General features: G+C 50.4%; 1 protein-coding gene across 3 annotated transcripts in view; it reads right to left on the bottom strand.

Annotated features, from left to right (window-relative positions):
- Positions 1–18,619, bottom strand: part of CACNA1D (calcium voltage-gated channel subunit alpha1 D) — a 303,488-nt gene that overhangs the window by 29,704 nt on the left and 255,165 nt on the right. For 2 of the 3 annotated variants that reach the window (XM_039243605.1, XM_039243604.1), the window contains 9 exons: positions 18,323–18,406; positions 11,009–11,053; positions 10,478–10,606; positions 8,173–8,238; positions 6,421–6,512; positions 5,175–5,334; positions 4,242–4,369; positions 4,007–4,103; positions 1,088–1,190 (listed from right to left, as the gene is read on the bottom strand). In XM_039243605.1, coding sequence (XP_039099536.1) covers positions 1,088–1,190; positions 4,007–4,103; positions 4,242–4,369; positions 5,175–5,334; positions 6,421–6,512; positions 8,173–8,238; positions 10,478–10,606; positions 11,009–11,053; positions 18,323–18,406 — 904 coding nt within the window. The remainder of the gene's footprint in view (positions 1–1,087; positions 1,191–4,006; positions 4,104–4,241; positions 4,370–5,174; positions 5,335–6,420; positions 6,513–8,172; positions 8,239–10,477; positions 10,607–11,008; positions 11,054–18,322; positions 18,407–18,619) is intronic. The other variant, XM_039243606.1, reaches the window with a different exon arrangement.

Here is an 18,619-nt window from a genome sequence, read left to right as displayed (position 1 = left end):
GGTCTAGGCAGTATGATCCATCCTGCCCTCCCACAGCTAAGACCCCCTCCCCCCACCCACACACTTCCCACTGCCTCCAGCCAGAACGCCTTCTCCTTCTCTGCTGCCTGTTCCAAACCCTGCCTCCATCCTTGAAGATCAGACTAAATTTCACCCAAATGAGACTCTCTCAATTCCTACTGCACATACTGGTCAGCACCACAGAATCCTGGTCTTTCATTATATGGGCTGATGCCTGTCTCTTCTACTGACCTGTCAGTACCTAAGACCACCCTGCCTTCTGCATTGCTCGGTGATGCTGGCCGGGACCAGCTATGAGTGAGCACCCTGCAAGGGGTACCTGGGAGCTTGGAGAGACTGGCTTTGTGGAGAGGTTCGCCTAGCACCCGGGGGCCGCTAGCAAGCAGCTGTCTGCTGACTCCAGGCACGCCTTGCCGGCCACTCTTCCTTCTGGGCCAAGGGTGCCAGCAGTTGGCTCCTTCCTGGCCTTCACCTTTCCACCTCCTGGTCCCTCCTCAACTTGCTTTCTGTTCCATTTCTGAAGTCACCACCGAGCCAACGCCAATGGCCATGCTCCAGGGCTGGGTGTGGCCGCGAAGACCACTCCCCAGGTCTCAGCTGGGGAGAAGTGGCTTCGAACAGCCCGCAAGTGCCAGCTATGTGCCCATACCACAGAGGGGCTCCTGCAGGCCTCCTCTCATCTCATCCTCAGGACTTCTGATGGGGGTGTATTTCTTTCAATAGAGGGTGAGGCTACAGCTCAGCATAGTGGAGTCCCTCTCTGAGGGTCACACAGTAGGAAGGGACAGCTGGAATGAGCGTGTTCATAATGGTCCTGTCTCTGCCCTAACCTCCTATTTCTCCTGCTCTGTAGTAAGCAGTGGCAGAGGCAGAGGTCACCTCAAAACTCTTGGGGACAAAATGAAGCATAAAGGCAGGCAGAAGGGATGGGGAAAGCAGGAACAGCCAGCTGGCCCGGCACTCACCACCCCTTCCCCTGGGAAGGCCCAGACAGGAGAACCCAAGGTGGGGTAGGGTAGGGCATCCCTCCCTCGTGTGCCACCTGTCCTGTCCCGGAGAGGCTCACCTTCTGTCTTGATTTTAAGAGCCGTTCGAACCAAAGCAAACAGGGTTGCGTTAAACATGACTGTCCCATCACTGTTGAGAGGCATGTTCATGGCAACAAGTCTCTGTAAACAGAAGGAAGTTTCTCAACAGAAGGCTAATGATGGATGATGACCATGTCCCTTTACGGTGTTTATTCTCTGTTAATCCCTCACCTCTTTCCAGTCAACAACTCTTTTTTTTTTTTTTTTTTAAGGTTTATTAAAGAGAGAGAGAGAGAGAACAAGCCAGGGAGGGGAAGAGAGAGAAAGGGGGACAGAGGATCCAAAGTGGGCTGCATGCTGACAGCAGAGAGTCTGATGTGAGGATCAAACTCAGGAACCCTGAGATCATGACCTGGGCTGAAGCTGGATGCTCAACTGAATGAGCCATCCAGTTGCTCTTCAATTCAACAACTCTTGGGGCACTTGGGTGGCTCCGTTGCTCAAGCGTCCGACTTCAGCTCAGGTCATGATCTCACGGTTCATGGGTTCGAGCCCTGAGTCGGGCTCTGTGCTGACAGTTAGCTCAGAGCCTGGAGCCTGTCTTTGGATTCTGTGTCTCCCTCTTTCTCTGACCCTCCCCTGCTTATGCTGTCTCTCTCTCTCTCTCTCTCTCTCTCTCTCTCAAAAATAAATAAAACCTTACAAAAATTTTAAAAAATTCAACAACTCTTTGGGGAAGCACCCACCATCTAGGGGAACCCTGAGCTGATACAGATCAAACTTTATCATGAAATGTAAATGTTGGCACTAAATGGTGTGCTTTGCTTGTTTTTAACCTCTACTATTTAATCACTTCACTGTTCAAGTATTTTCTCCCCTTCTACTAAGCAGCCATCCCTGAGTCCTGGGGCTGGGCCTCCATTTAGGACATGTCTTTAACGCTGTCACAAGGGATGAAACGATATACAACGTACAACCATCCAGGCACAGGGCATGGGACTTGGGTCCTCACTGTCCCTAACACAGGAGTGTCCTTCAGGGAACCCTGCCTGGTGGAATCGTCATGTAGCATTTCCTATGAGTCCATGCGGTGGCTCTGTCTGGTCTTCCAGAGAAGGACCCCCACTTCCTGCTTCTCTTCCCGCTCCTGGTCCCTCAAACACAAGCACTGAGAGCTGGGGAGCGGACTTGAGTGAGTGACACCCTCTCTGGGCCCCAGTTACCTCCCTGTAAATGCAAGCAACACACCCAGCTGGGATTAAGGGAAATCACGGATGCTATGGTTCCAGGGGGTGCCTGGCACATGGTCAGAGCTGAGTTAGGTGCTACGTGTAATTGTTAATAGTTCCTAACTTCTTGCTTTGGGCTGGCAAGGCATCCTAAGCAATTTGTAACACTTTTTCTCTTCCCTATTAACAGCCTGGAATCTTGTGTTCATATGGCTCATCCTACCTAAATTTCTAGTCCTGTTACCAACCACGTCTGTCTCCAAAACTAGCACCAGCAGCCAGGAAAGCCAGCGTGTACATTCGCTTTTCACAGCAAGTTCCTGAATCAGCAAAATGGACCACTTTGTGGCTCAAGGATACTTAGATCCTTTATGTAAAAAGGTGTCTGGAAACATAAACACAAAATGATAGCCATGAGCTCAGCCCATCTTGTTCTTGGAAAGCAGAAAAGAGGCTGATGCTGGAAAATTTATGAAGAAAAGTCATCTTCTGTGGCTTATTCTCTGTACCTACATCCGGAGTCCAGGCTACAGAGAGACAAACACATTGGCAAAGATCCCAAGGGCTTGCCTATGGGGGTTTCTGGACTTTCAGGGCAGAGAACAAGGAGTTTTTCTCCAAAGATTTCTTTGAAAGCCTAAAATACAATATAGACCCTACTCTGTTACCACGGCTTCTGTCTAGAGCTGGCCCCGCAACCCCAAAGCGGTAACAGCCCTGACCCTAGGATCACGTTGGACCCATGGGGAAAGGGCCTGCTGTATGGATTGCCTGGATTTCTAGGGGCAGAGCTGCAACTTCTGTCTCCTTCAGAAAGGAGAATTCTCTTCTGTTGCTACTGCTACACCGACTCAAAGGGGTCCCCTGTGAGCTCTACGGAGGGAGAACAAATCTCAGCTGGGGCTCACAGACAGCATAGTCTGGTGCGAAAACTACAGGGACAGGGCGGAGGATCTGGACCCATCCCTGAGAGGCCACTGATGACACATGGCTCACGGGGACAGGCGCTCCGGCAGCAGAGGGGCACGCCACCACGTTCACGGTCACTCCAGCGAGGAAATGTTCAGGGCATCAAGTCTTCTCCATTCTACTTCCTAAGCAGAGCTTAGGACGGCCATGCCCTCCTCTACCCCACCCCCACCGCCCTCACTCTGGCTCCTGTCACTTCACAAGGAGACTCCAGCAGGTCTCAGGGTGGTCGCCTGCCCCGGTTTACTCCCCCAGCGCTGAGAGGCGACTTCCCACCACAAAAGTCTACCCATGCTTCTTTCCCGGGACTCGGCATAGCCTGAAAGTCTCCTGGAGCTACACTCGGCTTGTGCCCACACTCCTCTGCCACTTTCTCCTACATTCCAGCCACACCAGGGACTCTCTGTTTGCCAACCTGGTGACCATTCTCCTGCCTCTGCATCTGAGCTCTCTGTGTTCCCTCTCTGCAATGCCCTTCCTGCTCCCACAAACTCCTGCTTCTCTCCTCCTGGACCTGACACAAATGTTACCTCCCCTCGCCCCCCCACACCCAGTGACAAATTACTTAATTCCCTTCCTATTCTTACGGTTGCTGACAGGGTGTCCTAAGAGTTACAAATATGATAGCTCCTCGGGACAGGAACCACATATTATTTATCTGTGTCCCCAGCACACTTGGTGGAATGTCACTTAATGTTTGTTGAATGAAGCAGGGAGTCCTTGCAGAGAGGCCATCAGACACGCAGACAGGACACTTACCTTACAGGCTACTCTGTGTGGGCATAGCTTCCCAAACCCCAGGGGAGGCTGGATACGGCGGAGCAGGGTGACCACATCAAGGTGCTTGATCCTTCCCCTGGAGACAAAGTACAGCAGGAGGTCCAGGGGAGTGCTGGCCAGCCTGAGCTCTCAGCCCATCCCACCTTCCACAGAAGTCACAGCCAACATTCCAGAAACAGCCCACACGAGTCACACGGAACCCTTTTCAACTTACTTTGCCTCAGGGTCGTATTCTGACCATATTCTTTTGAATTCATCTAAATGGTGAGGCCCCAGAATAGACCAATCCCGGGTCAGATAATCAAAGTTGTCCATGATGACAGCCACAAACAGGTTGATGATCTGAGGAAGCAAATCAGAGCAGAGAAACTTCAGCTGTAGTGGAACGGGTAGGCTTGGACCCTAGTAAGGGCCTCCTAAATATAAGGGTCATGAAACATTTGGAACCCATTTCTCTAAGAGACACAGTAAAAACTTCTTTATGGAAAATGTTTAAGAAAAAGGCAGGCTTCCAGCTTTCCACAGTGACTCTGGTATAGTCCCAGGGGTGGGGCAGGGGGCTGTATTATCTGGCCTTTTTGAAGCACACTGAAGTTTTCCAGTTTCATTGCCACCAAATAACTCACACTGTTAAGTTACTGCTACATGCGGTAGCTTTGAAACTTTTATAAAGACACCAGCAGTCCTAAGAAGCTTAGTGACTGTCCCAAGCCTGTTAGTGAACCCCAAACCCCTGTTCACAACAAAGGTGCTGGCCACACGCCTAGCTAGGCAAAACCTCCTACTGCCTAATGAAGGCTAGAGTGCTCGTCAACATAAAAGACGCCACAGCAGAGGCGCCTGGCTGGCTTGGCCGGTTATGTGTCTGACTTCGGCTCAGGTCACGATCTCGTGGTTCATGGGTTCGAGCCCCACATTGGGCTCTGTGCTGACAGCTCAGAGCCTGGAGCCTGCTTCGTGGATTCTGTGCCCCTCCCCCGCTAGTGCTCTGTCTCTCTCTCTCTCAAAAATAAATAAAACATTTAAAAAAAACACAAAAAACAAAAATGACCCCACAGCAATTTGGTGGGACAATATCCATGATCTGATTCCCAAATGCTACACAAGCACCTGTCCACTGGGGAAGGGAGCACTCGTGATCACCCACCAGAAACGCGCAGAGCATGTAAAAACTGATGAAGTAAACAATGGCGAAGTTGCTGCCACACGTGTACTCCTCCCCGGGGCTGTAGTCGGACTCGGGGTCACAGAGCTTCCCCGGGAGGCAAGCCAGCATGATCTCCTGCCAGGCCTCCCCTGTGGCACACCTGGTTTAGATGAGCAAAAGAAAGGGCTTCAGCAGAGGAAGGAACCTAAAGCTTAGACCTTTACAAGATTGTTAAGAATTGTTTTTAAAACAAAAAGTTTTAAGTGGAGCAAATCTAAGTCATGTGGGAGAGAGGCCTGTTTGTATTAGTGAGAATTCCTAAATTGAAATTCCTACTTATTTTCAAACTCAACCTCTCTGAGTCCACAGAGGCCCTGCTACAGCTCCCTCTGATTTAAAACAATAATTTGAGGGGCTGCCTGGGTGGCTGCATCAGTTAAGCATCTGATTTTGGCTCGGGTCATGACCTGATGGTTCCTGGGTTTGAGCCCCATGTCAGGCTCTGCTCGCTCTCTCTCTCTCTCTCATGCTCTCTCTCTTTCTCAAAAATAAAAACATTAAAAAATAAATAATTTGATACTTGCACATTGATTCTTTTTGTAGAGATGTTCGTTTCTGTCTTTAAACACTCACGGTCCAATCTTTAAATAATTATTAATTATGTTTTAATGACCTAACACCTGACTTGATTAGATACTCATTCAATTTTGTTGAAAGCAAAGAACTGGAAACCACCCAACTGGCAAATGACTTGCTAGTCAATCACTAGAATCATCAGAAAGTACCCGTATAATTTCTAGAAAGTTCTCTCACTTCAAAGCACCTTCTTTACAAAGTCAGTTCACTGGGGTTACAAATAATCCTATAAAATCTGAAAGTCCACATCTTGGATGTTCCCCGTTGGCTGTGCAAAAGCCTTTCCGTTCCTGTTAAATTTCATGGTTGTGTTTAGGCGCATGCTCTTATGTGTTAGCATATATCCTGTCATTTTCCTGGTGGCCTTAGGAGACCTACTAACCTACAAAGGGATAAGCCTTAAGCCAGCCCCGGTCTGAATGACCACAGCCATTTTCACCATCCAGCAAAGTTCCTCTGTGACTGAAATGCCAGTGCCTCTGTTCAAGAATTCAGAACAAATACAAAAAACCACCCTGATGAACCAGGAAAGGCCCCCACAGAACGCATGTCCGGTGTCACACTAGAGCCTGGAGCTAGAGAGACATGTGCCCTCACGGGACGCAGTCACCTGAAGAGCAGCAGCACCGCCTGGGGAAATGTCTGGAAATTGTTGTTCCTGTTGATCTGGTTGTTATCTCTCATAGCAACCTTCCCAAACATCTAGGTGGAGAAATCATTAGGGAAATAAAGATTTTGTCAAACAAAAAAACCCAATAACCACCCCCCCCCCAAAAAAAAACTACCCACAAAACATATTCCATACGTGAATTTAGAACTAACACAAGTTTGATCAACACCCACCAGGGCTTTCTCATGGTGCTTGGGCACTTCAGTCTCTCAACAAACACGTGCCCAGCAGGGTGCTAACCGCTGGTGGCATGGTGCTTAAGTCAGGCACACTCTCATGTCGGGGAGTAACCACCAGGAAACCAGACAGAGCGCCCCACCCCAGGACAGCTGGGATGATCCAGATGGACAAGGAAGCACATGGCATATCTGAGGCCAGGGGCTGGGGTCAGGGAAGGCCTCTGGAGCAGGGACATTTAGGCCCTGAACTGAAGGAAAAGTGGAAGCTGGTCAGGTGACAAGGAAGCAGTGTCTGTGAGGGAGCGGAGGCGACACGGCCCGGGAACTCCAGGAAATGAAAAGCACATGAGTGTGCGCAGACAAGCGTGGGGCCGGTGAGCTGCAGAAAGGAGGGCGGCCTCTACCTTACGGCCAGGAGAAGTCAGCTGTGGGACTAGTAGGAGCAGGCCAGTTTAGAGGAGCGTGGTGCCCGCAGAGCCTCCCGAGTGCCCCGGTGATGGAACGTGCAATACGCAGCTCGCGGTTCTCTGAAACCACTCTCGTTTTGTAGGAGGACATCAGGTCATAAAGACCCTTCAGGGCACACAGCGTCCCGTGCTGACTTGCAGGTGCTCAAGTATGTCGACTCTTCGTTCATAACTCCCAATAAGATCCCTAGCAAACCGCCAAGGTTCCTATGCCTTCGGATAAGTAAGCACAGCCGCCTCTCTGCTCTGGAGTCCCCCCACCTCTTTGACACTCACATCCCCCCTTATCTGAAAGACAGCATCCCAACCAGCAGAGAATGTGGCGGAGATCCCTCCCCAAGGGGTCTAGCAGGCTGCTCTCCACCTCCCTCTCCTCCTGGAGGCTGCATCTACCCCACTGGGGCTCAGCAGGGAACGAAGCCCCAAGCCCTTTCCTCCACGCCAGGATAAGTGGGGAACAATCATGCAGTGCCCCAGCCGTAGTCACAGAAAGGCCTGGTTTCATGCTTCTTTTTAAAGGTGGGGGAGAGTGCTACCGAGGCCAAAGAAGGGTTCCAGTTCAGGCCCAGCCACGGCATGTGGGAACACTTGGTCTCAAGTAAGAATCTCACTTGCTTGTGATAAAACCTAACTTTCCAGACTATAAACAGACGTCTGTATCACTAAATATCTTCTTAGTAACATCGGTACAGAAACTAGAACAATTACAGCTTCTTTAAGAGCTGCATTTCCTGTTGCTAAACCAACTGTGGCTTTTCTCAATCAGCTGAGTCTCCCAAGACTCAGATTGGGGGTGAGGAGTACTATTAAACCCAGCCTTCCTTGGCACATCCCTACCTCCCCCCCTCTCCTGAGCCTGGCTCTCCTGGCACAGGCACTTTCCCACAGAGCCACATCCTTCTCATCTCCACATCTCGTCAGTAGCCAAGGCGTTTGGCTGGAAAATCATGACCCTGTCTTTCCATTCTATCTGGCCAAGGCAATCTTGCCACAGATCTGGGGCTACCCAGAGAAGGGGAAGCTGGGGGAAAGCGGCTGGTGCTTACCTGCATGCCGATAACAGCGTAGATGAAAAACAGCATGGCTATGAGCAGGGCAACATAGGGCAGTGCCTGGAAGAGAGGAAGCACTTGGCTCACTGCCAGCCTCATGCACCCCTGTGACTGCCCAGGGGCAGAATGAAGACCCAACACAGGGCCACATGCTTCTCTTTTCCGGGTTATGTTGAAAGGATACTAACAGTGAACAAGGACTTTTTAAACCCCAGCCCAGCCCAATAATTTCAGTCCTGAGTATACCATCCATGCATATGCCTAGTGTTACGAAGCTACAGGCAGGAAGTGCCTTCCACCATCATTAACAGTGTACCCTGATCATAAATAGTGTCAACACAGACACATCGCCCTCACGAGAACGTTTGCGTTGTCATTAGATTCTTTTGTGAAATTACCGTAAGTGATCAAACCATTCCAGAACACTGGATGTTTAGATTGCTTCCACTTTCTTTTGTGGACATGTTTGGGGTGGGAGTGAGGGGCTATTGTGGATCACATTGCAGAGGAATACCTTTATGCAAAATCACCTGCATCTGCTCAAGTATTCCCTTAAGGGGAGGTCTTAGGAATGAAACTGCTGGGGCAGAGAAGAACCACTTTCTGGATGTTGCTATAGAAAGCAAGATATCTTTCTTAAAATGAACACTTCCTGAAAGAACCAGAGTTGGGGGTTGGGTCAGGGAAGAAAGAGGAGTTGGCTGGGTGGTTGCCAAACCTGAGTTCTCCTTAGGAACATTAAATACAAGTATATGTCTCATGTCCTTCAGTCCATGATCCTCACCTGCTATTTTATGTCATGTTGTGTGACAGGAGATGTCTGTGCACGTGGCACACCTCCAAGGCAGCGGCCAGGTTGTTGAACGTAATGCCAGGTGCACATTACGCATTACAGAAAGCATCTGCTTTCCCTTTCACCAAAAAAAAAGGTCATCAGCAAGCCAGGGACTACAAAGCTCTCTAGCATGTGCCAGCTCTGGATCTGTGACTGTCAACTGCTGATCAGAGCCCCACAGGTTAGTTCTAGGCTTCCCTCACCACACCTATATGTGGTGGCTTCCTAGATTACTGAGTCTTTCAGAATTCTGCTGGCACTGTTTCTCAGTTTTTGTGAACTACCACCCTGTGAAATGAATTTATCTACAGCAACCAAATCTTTACAAAGGAAAACTTTAATAATTTCTTTAAACGCAAGGATGACATTATTGCATGAAACTATTCTATTTTTGTAGCAGTTCATTCTCAGGCTTTGGTACTTCATATTAATAACAAGCATCTGAGATTTTGTCCCTTACCAAGACCAAGGCTCCCGTGAGGCCCCACTTGCTCTCTCTCAGAGCTGCATTCCTGCCTCTTCCTACAACCTCATTTCCCCTACCAGGATTTGGGATTTTCCTTCTTTGAGTTTTTAGATCTACCCCCTTCTCCAGATGCCATCCCTTCCCTTTATGCGTTAAAATCCTACCCACAGCAGAAAAATGTACCTGGGATGTGAACCAGTGTTACTTGTCAACCCATTTATTTCTTTCAAATTAAAGATAGTCAAACAAAAACCTAAAGGTTCATGATGCGCTTTCTAGTGTTTGTACATAGCTACAAATACTCTACCTAAATGAAACTTTTAAAGAAGAATCTGTACCCTGTCCCCAGTTAATTCCATCTAGAAGACTAGAATATCTGGGATGGAGTACTAGAAAGTCCTGGAGAAGCTGGTACCTAGTTCAGGAATAGACTAGAACCAGCCTGCACCAGTCTGGAAAGTCAGATGACAAGGGGGGCTTGGCTTATATCCAAATGTCCTCAATGCTCTGATCTTTCCAGGCACTGGGTAACGCATTGATTGGTGATGGTGCACTGGCCCAGGTGAAGGGGTCTCTCATTTGTGCCTAGACCAGCCAACAGATGGGACTGTGGCAGCTCGGAGACGCTGTCCTGGCAGGAGGCTGTTAGGTTTGCAGGGGTCAGCTGGGGCCTGCCCTCTCTCAGATGTCACCATCCACCACTGGGGATCCCCAGGAGGACTGAAGGGCTTCGAGGCTCCCCATCTCTATCAGTCTTAGAAACGTTACCTCTTCTCAGCTGTGGGTCCTTACTACCTTCTATTTCCTTTTAGCAAGTGATCCTGTTTGATTCACCAAGGCCGGCTGGGTCAGGTGCCTCCCTCATTCCACACCCTCTAGTGACTTAGGGGTCCCAGTGGCCATGCAGAAGGGAGTCTGGGTCCTTCATGACAGAGGACACTCACCAGTTCATATGTGGTCTTCAAGAGCAACAGAGAAGCCCCCTGTGGGGCTCTTACCTGAAAGGACTTTATAAAAGTCCACAGCAGCGTCCGGATGCCTTCCCCCCTGCTGAGAAGCTTCACCAACCGCATCACTCGGAAAAGACGGAAAAAGGTGATGGAGATTCTATTGCTCTCTTCAGAGTTCTGAAGGGTTATCATGGAGAGGTCAAACCCAATGCAAAGTAGAACATGCAACACTTTCAGAAAAACAGCAACAAGTGCAAACAAAGGTGACAGAGGTAAGAGTTGAAGATGTGTTTCTAGGGCCTTTTCACCTTAAAAAGCATGATATGAAAGGAAAAGTTACATGCTAACAACACAGGGCTTGGAAAACCGCGTCCACACAGCACATGCATGTCCACGTGGTCTAGTGTGTTAAGAGGAGAACGCCAGGCTGGTCAAGAGTACTGGACACTGATGATGAATGCAAACCACTGCAGACACTGTTCTGGAAGGACAATCATGGAGAATACAGAAACACTAGTGGAAAACTCAGCATGGTCAAGGAAAAGGCCCAGCCCCGGGGGGACTTATCACTGATCTTACCCCGGGTGTAGCGGTTGGGACAGGGACATTGTCACTTTCAGTTGGCTTTAAGAAATCAAAGATTGAACATGTATTAATGAACGGAAAGGAAGCAGTGGTTCAGAAGGATGGGCCCCTCCCCTCTTTATAACAATGTGTGGTTAATGTCTTAGGACTATGCAGCTGCTCCCTCCCTGAGAAGATGCCAGGGGCTCTGCCTGGACCTGGACTTGAGGGTGGGTAGCCTTAGACGCAGGCTCAGCCATGCTATTTCTTAATTCACATCCCAGGACACGATGCTCCAACGTGGGTGTGCATCCAGTGAAAGAGAACACAGAAGGACCTCAGTTGTCCCCAAAGACAGAAATGCCTGGTGGGACCCTGCATCTCAAGGACAGGCTAGTTCTCTTTGCTGAGGCTGGGTTGTGGGTCCGGGGAATGAACTGATCTGCAGCAGGCCACCCCTAACCCCAAGGAATAGAATGAGGCTACCAGATGGGCCAAACAGAGTGGCACCTGCCTGTGGTCCACATACCTCCTGGGTCACATGCCTGGGCAGGGTGTCTGACAGGGCCCTTGTGGCGGGGCTGCTGAGGAGGTGGGCAAATCAAGTCAGTGTGAGTGGGAGAGGGGCTTCAATGCCCAGCGTACAGCCAAGACTGCTGTCAGAGAGGAGAGCGCTCAGCTCCGTGTGACGCCCGGGAAGCAGCAGCATGGGAGCAGCCTGCCCTGAGCTTCTACTTCCACCTTCCCTTGAGGAGGGCCGGCTCCACAGAAGCAGCTGGTCTGCCTGGAAACTGGCAAAGGAATGAGCCTCTTCTGGCTGGGGACCCAGGACTGCTGAGTGCTCCCCAGGGTTTCTGGGGAGACTTCTGCATGGTGTGTCCGCACGGTTAAGGGACGTATGCACACGCACAGATGTGCACACAAATCTGAGGGGCTCTCCTCCCTCAGGATACAGGGAAAGTAAGGGCTCCATTCTGGAATCTCACACTTACTAACAGCTGCCTCCTGAGACCACACATAAAATTCACAGAAAACAAAGAATTGGAGCATGTCACATCACAACTGAAATTCAGCAATGTGATGACAAACCCAGGACTGACAGGCTCTGAAAGGGTGAAAAGGGGGTCCCTGATTCACCCCGATGCTCAGAATGCAAACTCTCCAATGGCACTGTCCAAGCCCCTGCCACGGTTTTTATTTTCCTCTTTTCTCTCACCTCAAGACAAAGCACATCCCCTAAAAGGGACAGATGATGGTTTTTAACTTCTGACTTTAGCAAATGAAGGAATTCGTTTTCCAAACCTCTGTCTCCCAACCCCATCTCCCTAAAGGCTGTGAGCACAAGGCCTGGGTCCCACCCATGCAGCTGGAGTGCGAAGGCATGAGTCTGAGGCTGTGTGTGCACATGCACACCTCTGCTTGCCTGTGCTCAAGGGAACCAGGGTATGAGACAGAGCACTCTACAGTTACACTTTCGAAATGTCTGACCTGTAAGAATAAGAGGCCTATGGGTCAGGGAACATGTTCTTTGGCTACGATCTGGCCGCAGCCCCTTCTCCCTGTCCTCCCCATCCCGTTCCCTGTCAGATGACCTTTCACCGCCCCCTTCCCCCTCATGATGTGGGCAAGTCAGCAGCCAAACTGACTTTTGAGGGGCACCTCTCTTCCCCAACTGATATCTTTGAAGTGTGACAAATCTTGGACTATGAACTTGAAACCCTGGATCTTCTTGAAGAAAAAAAAAAAAAAAAAGGAAGAAAAAGAGGAGAACGAGACAGCATTTGTGGAGGACACATCAGCACAACATGCAGAAAGGAAGGAGCCAACAAACAGCACAGCAATCCACGTGCACCCCCAGTGCGGCCTGCGACACCTTCTCCTGCGCTCAGCGCCACGCTAGCTGGGGGCCACAGGTGCAGGGGAGGACGCTGCTGGTCGCACCAGGGGACGGTGCAAGTTGCCAAAATATCTTGTGGAGCGGAAGGACCCTGAAGATGGCTTTGTACAAACTACAGATGCAGCCAGATGCTAAGGGCGGGAGGCTTTCACCCTAGGCTGCACATTCCAACTACCTGGGGGTCTTTGACAGAATCTGCTGCCTGGGTTCCACCCCAAAGATTCTTACAGAACTGGGCTGGGGTGTGCCAGGGCGTTAGGAGTTTTAAAAGCTCCCATGTGACTCTAAGGCTCTGCTAGAGCGGGGAACGGCAGCCCTGGGCTGAGGCAAAGCCGGGCACTCTTCAGATGGTCACCCACACCAGCAAAGTCCTTTTCCACATGGATTGGCCATAGAGAGTGGGGCCCCTAGAAAAGCCCACTTAGGCTGTTACCGCTGAGCAGTGGGTTTTCCTGGAGTTGATGAGGCCTCAGTACTCTAGCAATGCAAATAGGTTAGACTGCATCCCTGTGTTCCCCACGGGGTGAGGGGGAGGCCTGGAAAAACAGCAGGCTGTGAAGGGTGTGGCGGGAGCATGGGTGAGCCGATGCTCTGTGCCATCCCAGGATCAACGACAGGATGCTCGCAGAGGCTGAAACTGGAAAAGAGCTCACTCCCCAGGTAGTTTTCCAAAACCAGATACCAGGGCTGCATGGTTGGTCCTCATAGAGGGGACTGCAGCGCCATCTCCGGGCTTGGGCTAGAGGCCTGGGCAGCTCCTTCCAACTCTGAGGTGCCCCTGTCTTCAGTTGGGAACCCCATGGGGAGACTGCCCTCAGCCCCAGGAGGCCAAACGATATGCCAGGGTCCAGAAAGATCCTTAGATCCCTGAGGCTCCCTGCTATTCCTTCTGGCACCTTCACACAGGAAGGCCATTGAAAGGCTGTCAAGAGGCAGGGCCAGGGCCCACCCCTAGCAACAAGCCCTGAGTTTCCCAAGTGCAACCAAAGGCCAGTCTGCACTTGCTATATTAACTCCCTTCTTTTCCTGGTAAGGTTGAGATGATGTGGTTTTCTAGTTCAGACGGGAAGCAAACCAGCACCCCAGAACCAGTTAACTCGAGGCATCCTGGAGAACCCACTCTTTGCAGGGGGAGGAGAGAGCTTCCCTCTGGCTGCTTCTGACTCACATGGAACTCTTTAGGGAGAGGCAGCTTCTGTACACAGAACTGTTCACAGTTCTGAGACTGTGAAACCTGTGACCTGGTCCCTGGAAAAGGGCTGGCTTCTGGAATGGAGGGCTGAACAACCAACCAGAAGCTGAGCACAGCTGTTGGTCACCTGGTCCAAACTGGGTACCTGACAGGTCAGGGACAACTCTTGGGTCCCTGGGAGTGAGCTCCCTACTGACTTTTCACATGCTCTTCAGTAAGGAAGAACAATGCAGTCGTGGCTTCTGCACAGATATTTTACCTCCCCGGTAATAACAACGGTGGGAAAAGACTCAGTGTGAGGAACAGCCACTGCCTGGGTTAGGGAGAATGGGGTGCTCACTCATTTCCCCGTTCAGGGAACCAACAGGCATCTGAGGGGGAGCCAAAGCGAGCCTAACAGTTGCCATCTGACATTTTAGCAGCTTGGTGATGTTATGACCAGATGTGATAAAGACAAGTCTGTGAGAGCCATCAGACCATGATCAGAGCAGGGTAGGCATGTGGGGCGGGGGCAGCAGGAGAGGGCTGATTGAGCAACAAGCAGGACAACAGAAAGGGCCATCCAAACTGTTTCTGCAAACAGTACCAACGCAAGTTGGATTTCTCATCTGCAGGCCAGATCAATCATTCTTGAGGACTACATTGGCAAGTCACAGAGCCAAGCGTGACTGGCCGAGATGGCCCAAGCCCAGACCCCAGGTGGAGACTGGACACAGGGGATGGGAAACAATTTAGATGACCGCAACCCGTAATAAATAGCACACCCCGTGAAACTCAGTGAAAACCATAGGTGGGGAAGCCAAAAACAAGTATACAGTCTTTAGAGTGCTTTTGCTTTAACGACATCACCGTATATATGTTTATATATACTTGCCGCTACAATTTTCTAAAAATAAAACCAACATGAAAATCAATTAGGCAACAGAAAAGGAAGATCAATAGAGGTTGGGGGAGAGAGCACAGCAAGTTAACTATTGCAAAAAATGATGACTTACTGCAGCTAAAAACAGCCAACATGGACCAAGGCTATTCAAGCTGGGCTGGCCCAGGATCTTGGAAGATAAGGCCAGCAAGGGGTACGGTATGCGTTGGTCCACTGGGGAACTAGGCATGCGCAGGAGAGGGTGATGTAGGAATTCCTAACCCCACCCAGACAGTTATACCACCAGGGGTTGAGGACATCCAGTATCTTTTATCTTTGTGTCTGTGACCCGTGTGTACATGCCCAGGACATGTGTGGGGAGAGACTAAATAAATGAGAAGGTGGCCTTGATCATTCGCTGTGCAATGCATCCCAGGACAGAATTGCTGACATCTCCCAAGGGGTTCTACCAGGGTGGACAACTGACATGGCCACCAGCTGAGGGAGGTGTTGTCTCGGGCTGTATCTGGCTGCAGGGAAAGTCACCGACTAGAAAACAGTAGGAGAATGTTCACCAGTGTGATTTTGAAAGTCCAACTGAGTGCCAGAAATGGGCCCAGTGAAAGGGTGTTTTGTGCAGGCACCCCAAAGTCAAGTTCTAACTAGAAAATCCAGTGTGGGTTCTTGTACCCCTGCAGCTTTCCTGACCGATAAAACACAAAGGAGGACATATGTGAGACACCAACGAGCAAGGCTGGGCCAGAGGGGATGGGCGTGGTGCACTCCTACCCCCAGCATACAGAAGGGCAGCCAGGAAGCTGGGCACGTGCTGTCGACTGAGGCCACCAGCGCCATACCCTGCCAGCCAGCAGGTGGTTGAGACACTGGAGAGCTGGTTTGTTGGCTCAGCCAATGAGCCCTGGCCACATCCTGGTACCCAGAAACTATGTAGTTATGTTCACTGCGTGCACATCACTTTGAGCACAGAGCACTCCAGGGAGACCTGCTGAATCTGTAGCTTATTCTGTTTTCATCTCCATTATAGGCCATCTCTGACTTACATAAGGGTCTGTTTTAGAACTTTCATGTAAGCATACTTTGATGAAGGTTGTAAGTGCTTTACATCAGGAGACGGTTAAGCAGGCAGCTGCCTGGTCATAAATTCCAGAGAGAGCCCCTGGCAGCCCAGTTAGGGTCCTGCTGTTCTGCCATTAGCATTAGATTATTTTACAACCGAGCATAATTTACACATTATGAATGACAATTTTATAGCTGAGTTATGGAATATTTCACATAAAGTGGAATTTACCTAAGTCTGGGCTTACGGAGGTTGGTAGGCGTGTATCTTCCTAAGTCTAGTAAAATACCACTTTAATGCCCTGTCGTGGCATGGATTTGGGTGTTGTGAGACTTAAATCACACTCTCAGGGACCTGTCTTACAATCCATTTCACTTATCGGTCCATGGAAAATCTACAATTGGGATAATAGCCTGTATCTCCCTAATGTGTTAGGTTTTATAGCAGGTATTTTCACAAATATTCATATCATGTTATCACCCCAACATACCTATGAAGCTGGAAGGGCACATATCATCACCCCAGTGGATCCATAGGGGAACTGAGGCCCCAGGTCCAACAAGTCAGTTTTGAACCAGGACCAGGGCTGTCAGGCCTGAGGAGTGCCGGGCCAGCAGCTGTCTCATTGTTCTGTGCTCCAGGATTAGCTTGGCCCCAAAGCAGTGGCATTCACAGGGACTGCCACTATTTGATACAGGCTGTGTGGACACCAGGATGGGCCGTACAACCCTGCAGATGTCAGCCAGGCAGAGCGAGGAGGTCTCTTCCCGGCCAGGGGTGAGGGAGGAGGGCTGCGCTGGCCACATGGAGCAGGAAGCCAACACCACACAGCAGGTCTACCCCATGCTCCGTTCCTCCCCACAACGGGCTCTACACAACAGGGGTACACACGCTGGACACCCACCAAGCCTCGCTGACGAACTGAGGGCAGGCCAGGAGAGCAGGGCCGTTTCTGCCTGCCTCACATCCTTCTGGCTTAGGCACGGGCTAGATGCAGGAGGAGCTGGAGGGAGGCAGTGCTCCCCTCAAAGGAGGGTTCTCAGGAAACTTCCTGAAGGGTGGGCTCGCTCCACCTACCACACCACTAGCGCACTTGTTTCCTTTTTAAAGGGCTCCATCAAGTGCAACAGTGGAGAAGGGACACCCTCTCCCAATATACAGGAGGCCCTCCTTCCCTTGGTCCAGGGCAGGCTTCAATGTGCATCATCGTTTGGGGAGCTAAGATGAGGGGTGTTCCCCAGTGTCACAGTCACACTCGGTGGGTACACAAGGTACAGGTGAGGACACAGCAGCAGCTGCCACGGGCTCATGGTGTGGCCATGAAGTTTACCTCCTGTGCCTTCACAGAACTGCTGTGGGTACCAGGGCACATGTGATGAACTCCATTTTGCAGCTGAAAAGACTGAGGCTCAAAGCAGTCAGGTGACCAGCCAAGGTCACACAGCTAGGGAGTGGTAATGTTCATATACTCACATATATAACTCACAGCCCTTAACATTTTAACAAGAACTTTTTTTAAAAAAAATAATGTTTTAGTTCTAAAATGGCAATTCTACATTTACTTCTCTACTCTCTGTCCGGAAGAGGGGTTTGGGTGAGGGAGGGGGGACTACAAAATGTTCTCTGTCTTTGAAAACTAGCATATGCCCAAATTTCTAAAGTGTAGGAAGACCCATGGATAGGGTTTCTAGGCTCCTGAGTGTTAGACTTAACAAAAACAATCACGTTACAGGACACAAAATTTGCTACTTACATTCACTTCAGTTATAGCAATATCAACGACGCTACCAACAACAATTAAGGCATCAAAAGTGTTCCATGCATCAGTGAAATAGTGCTGTTAGGGCAAGCATTCAGAAGCCACAGAGAGGAAGCACAACAGGAAAAAAGAAGAAAAGGACAGTGTTATAAAAAGGGAACATTCTGGCATTATGCCACCCGGCTACTTGAAAAATCACCCTAAAACAAACACACGTTACAGGTACATCACTTTGAGTGTTGCTGCTGACATAGCAAATAGAGACAATTAGAGACACCTGTCCTGCCCTGCCTACCAGTGAGGTGGGAAACGCTGCAGGAGTCAGCCCTCCAAAAGCTGATCTGTATCTGGAAAGGCCTAGGATAAAGCTCTACCCTCACAAGCCTCTTGTCCACGGCTCTCGTCAGAAATGCCCGGTTTTAGATCGAGTGAGGTTGGGACCTGTGACTTGTCCAGGTGATGCCAGTGCAGGGCAGGGAGCAGAATGTGCACAGACAGAGAGAGAACAGGAGGCGGGCGGCCACGGCGGGCGTATACTCACGTCGGCTTCGCTGAGGGCCACGTCTATAATGCTGCCGATTACGATGAGGGAGTCAAACGTGTTCCAGGCGTCACTAAAGTACCCCTGGACAGAGCAGGCAGGGGGCAGACGTTTGTGAGCACGTAGGAACGAAACGCCACACACGGATCATATGGGGACATATCCGAGGCCCCATGGCACCCATGGCAACCAGCTGGGGTGGGAGAGCCAAAGGGAGGCAACAGTAGCATCCACTGGTGGAAAGGGACACATGATGGGGTGCACCTACATGTGTGAGAGAGGGCGCGTGCACACACA

Source organism: Hyaena hyaena, unplaced genomic scaffold, assembly GCF_003009895.1.
Source record: "Hyaena hyaena isolate Hyena2069 unplaced genomic scaffold, ASM300989v1 scaffold_231, whole genome shotgun sequence".
Classification (NCBI taxonomy): Eukaryota; Metazoa; Chordata; class Mammalia; order Carnivora; family Hyaenidae; genus Hyaena; species Hyaena hyaena.
This window is presented reverse-complemented; position numbering and strand designations above follow the sequence as displayed.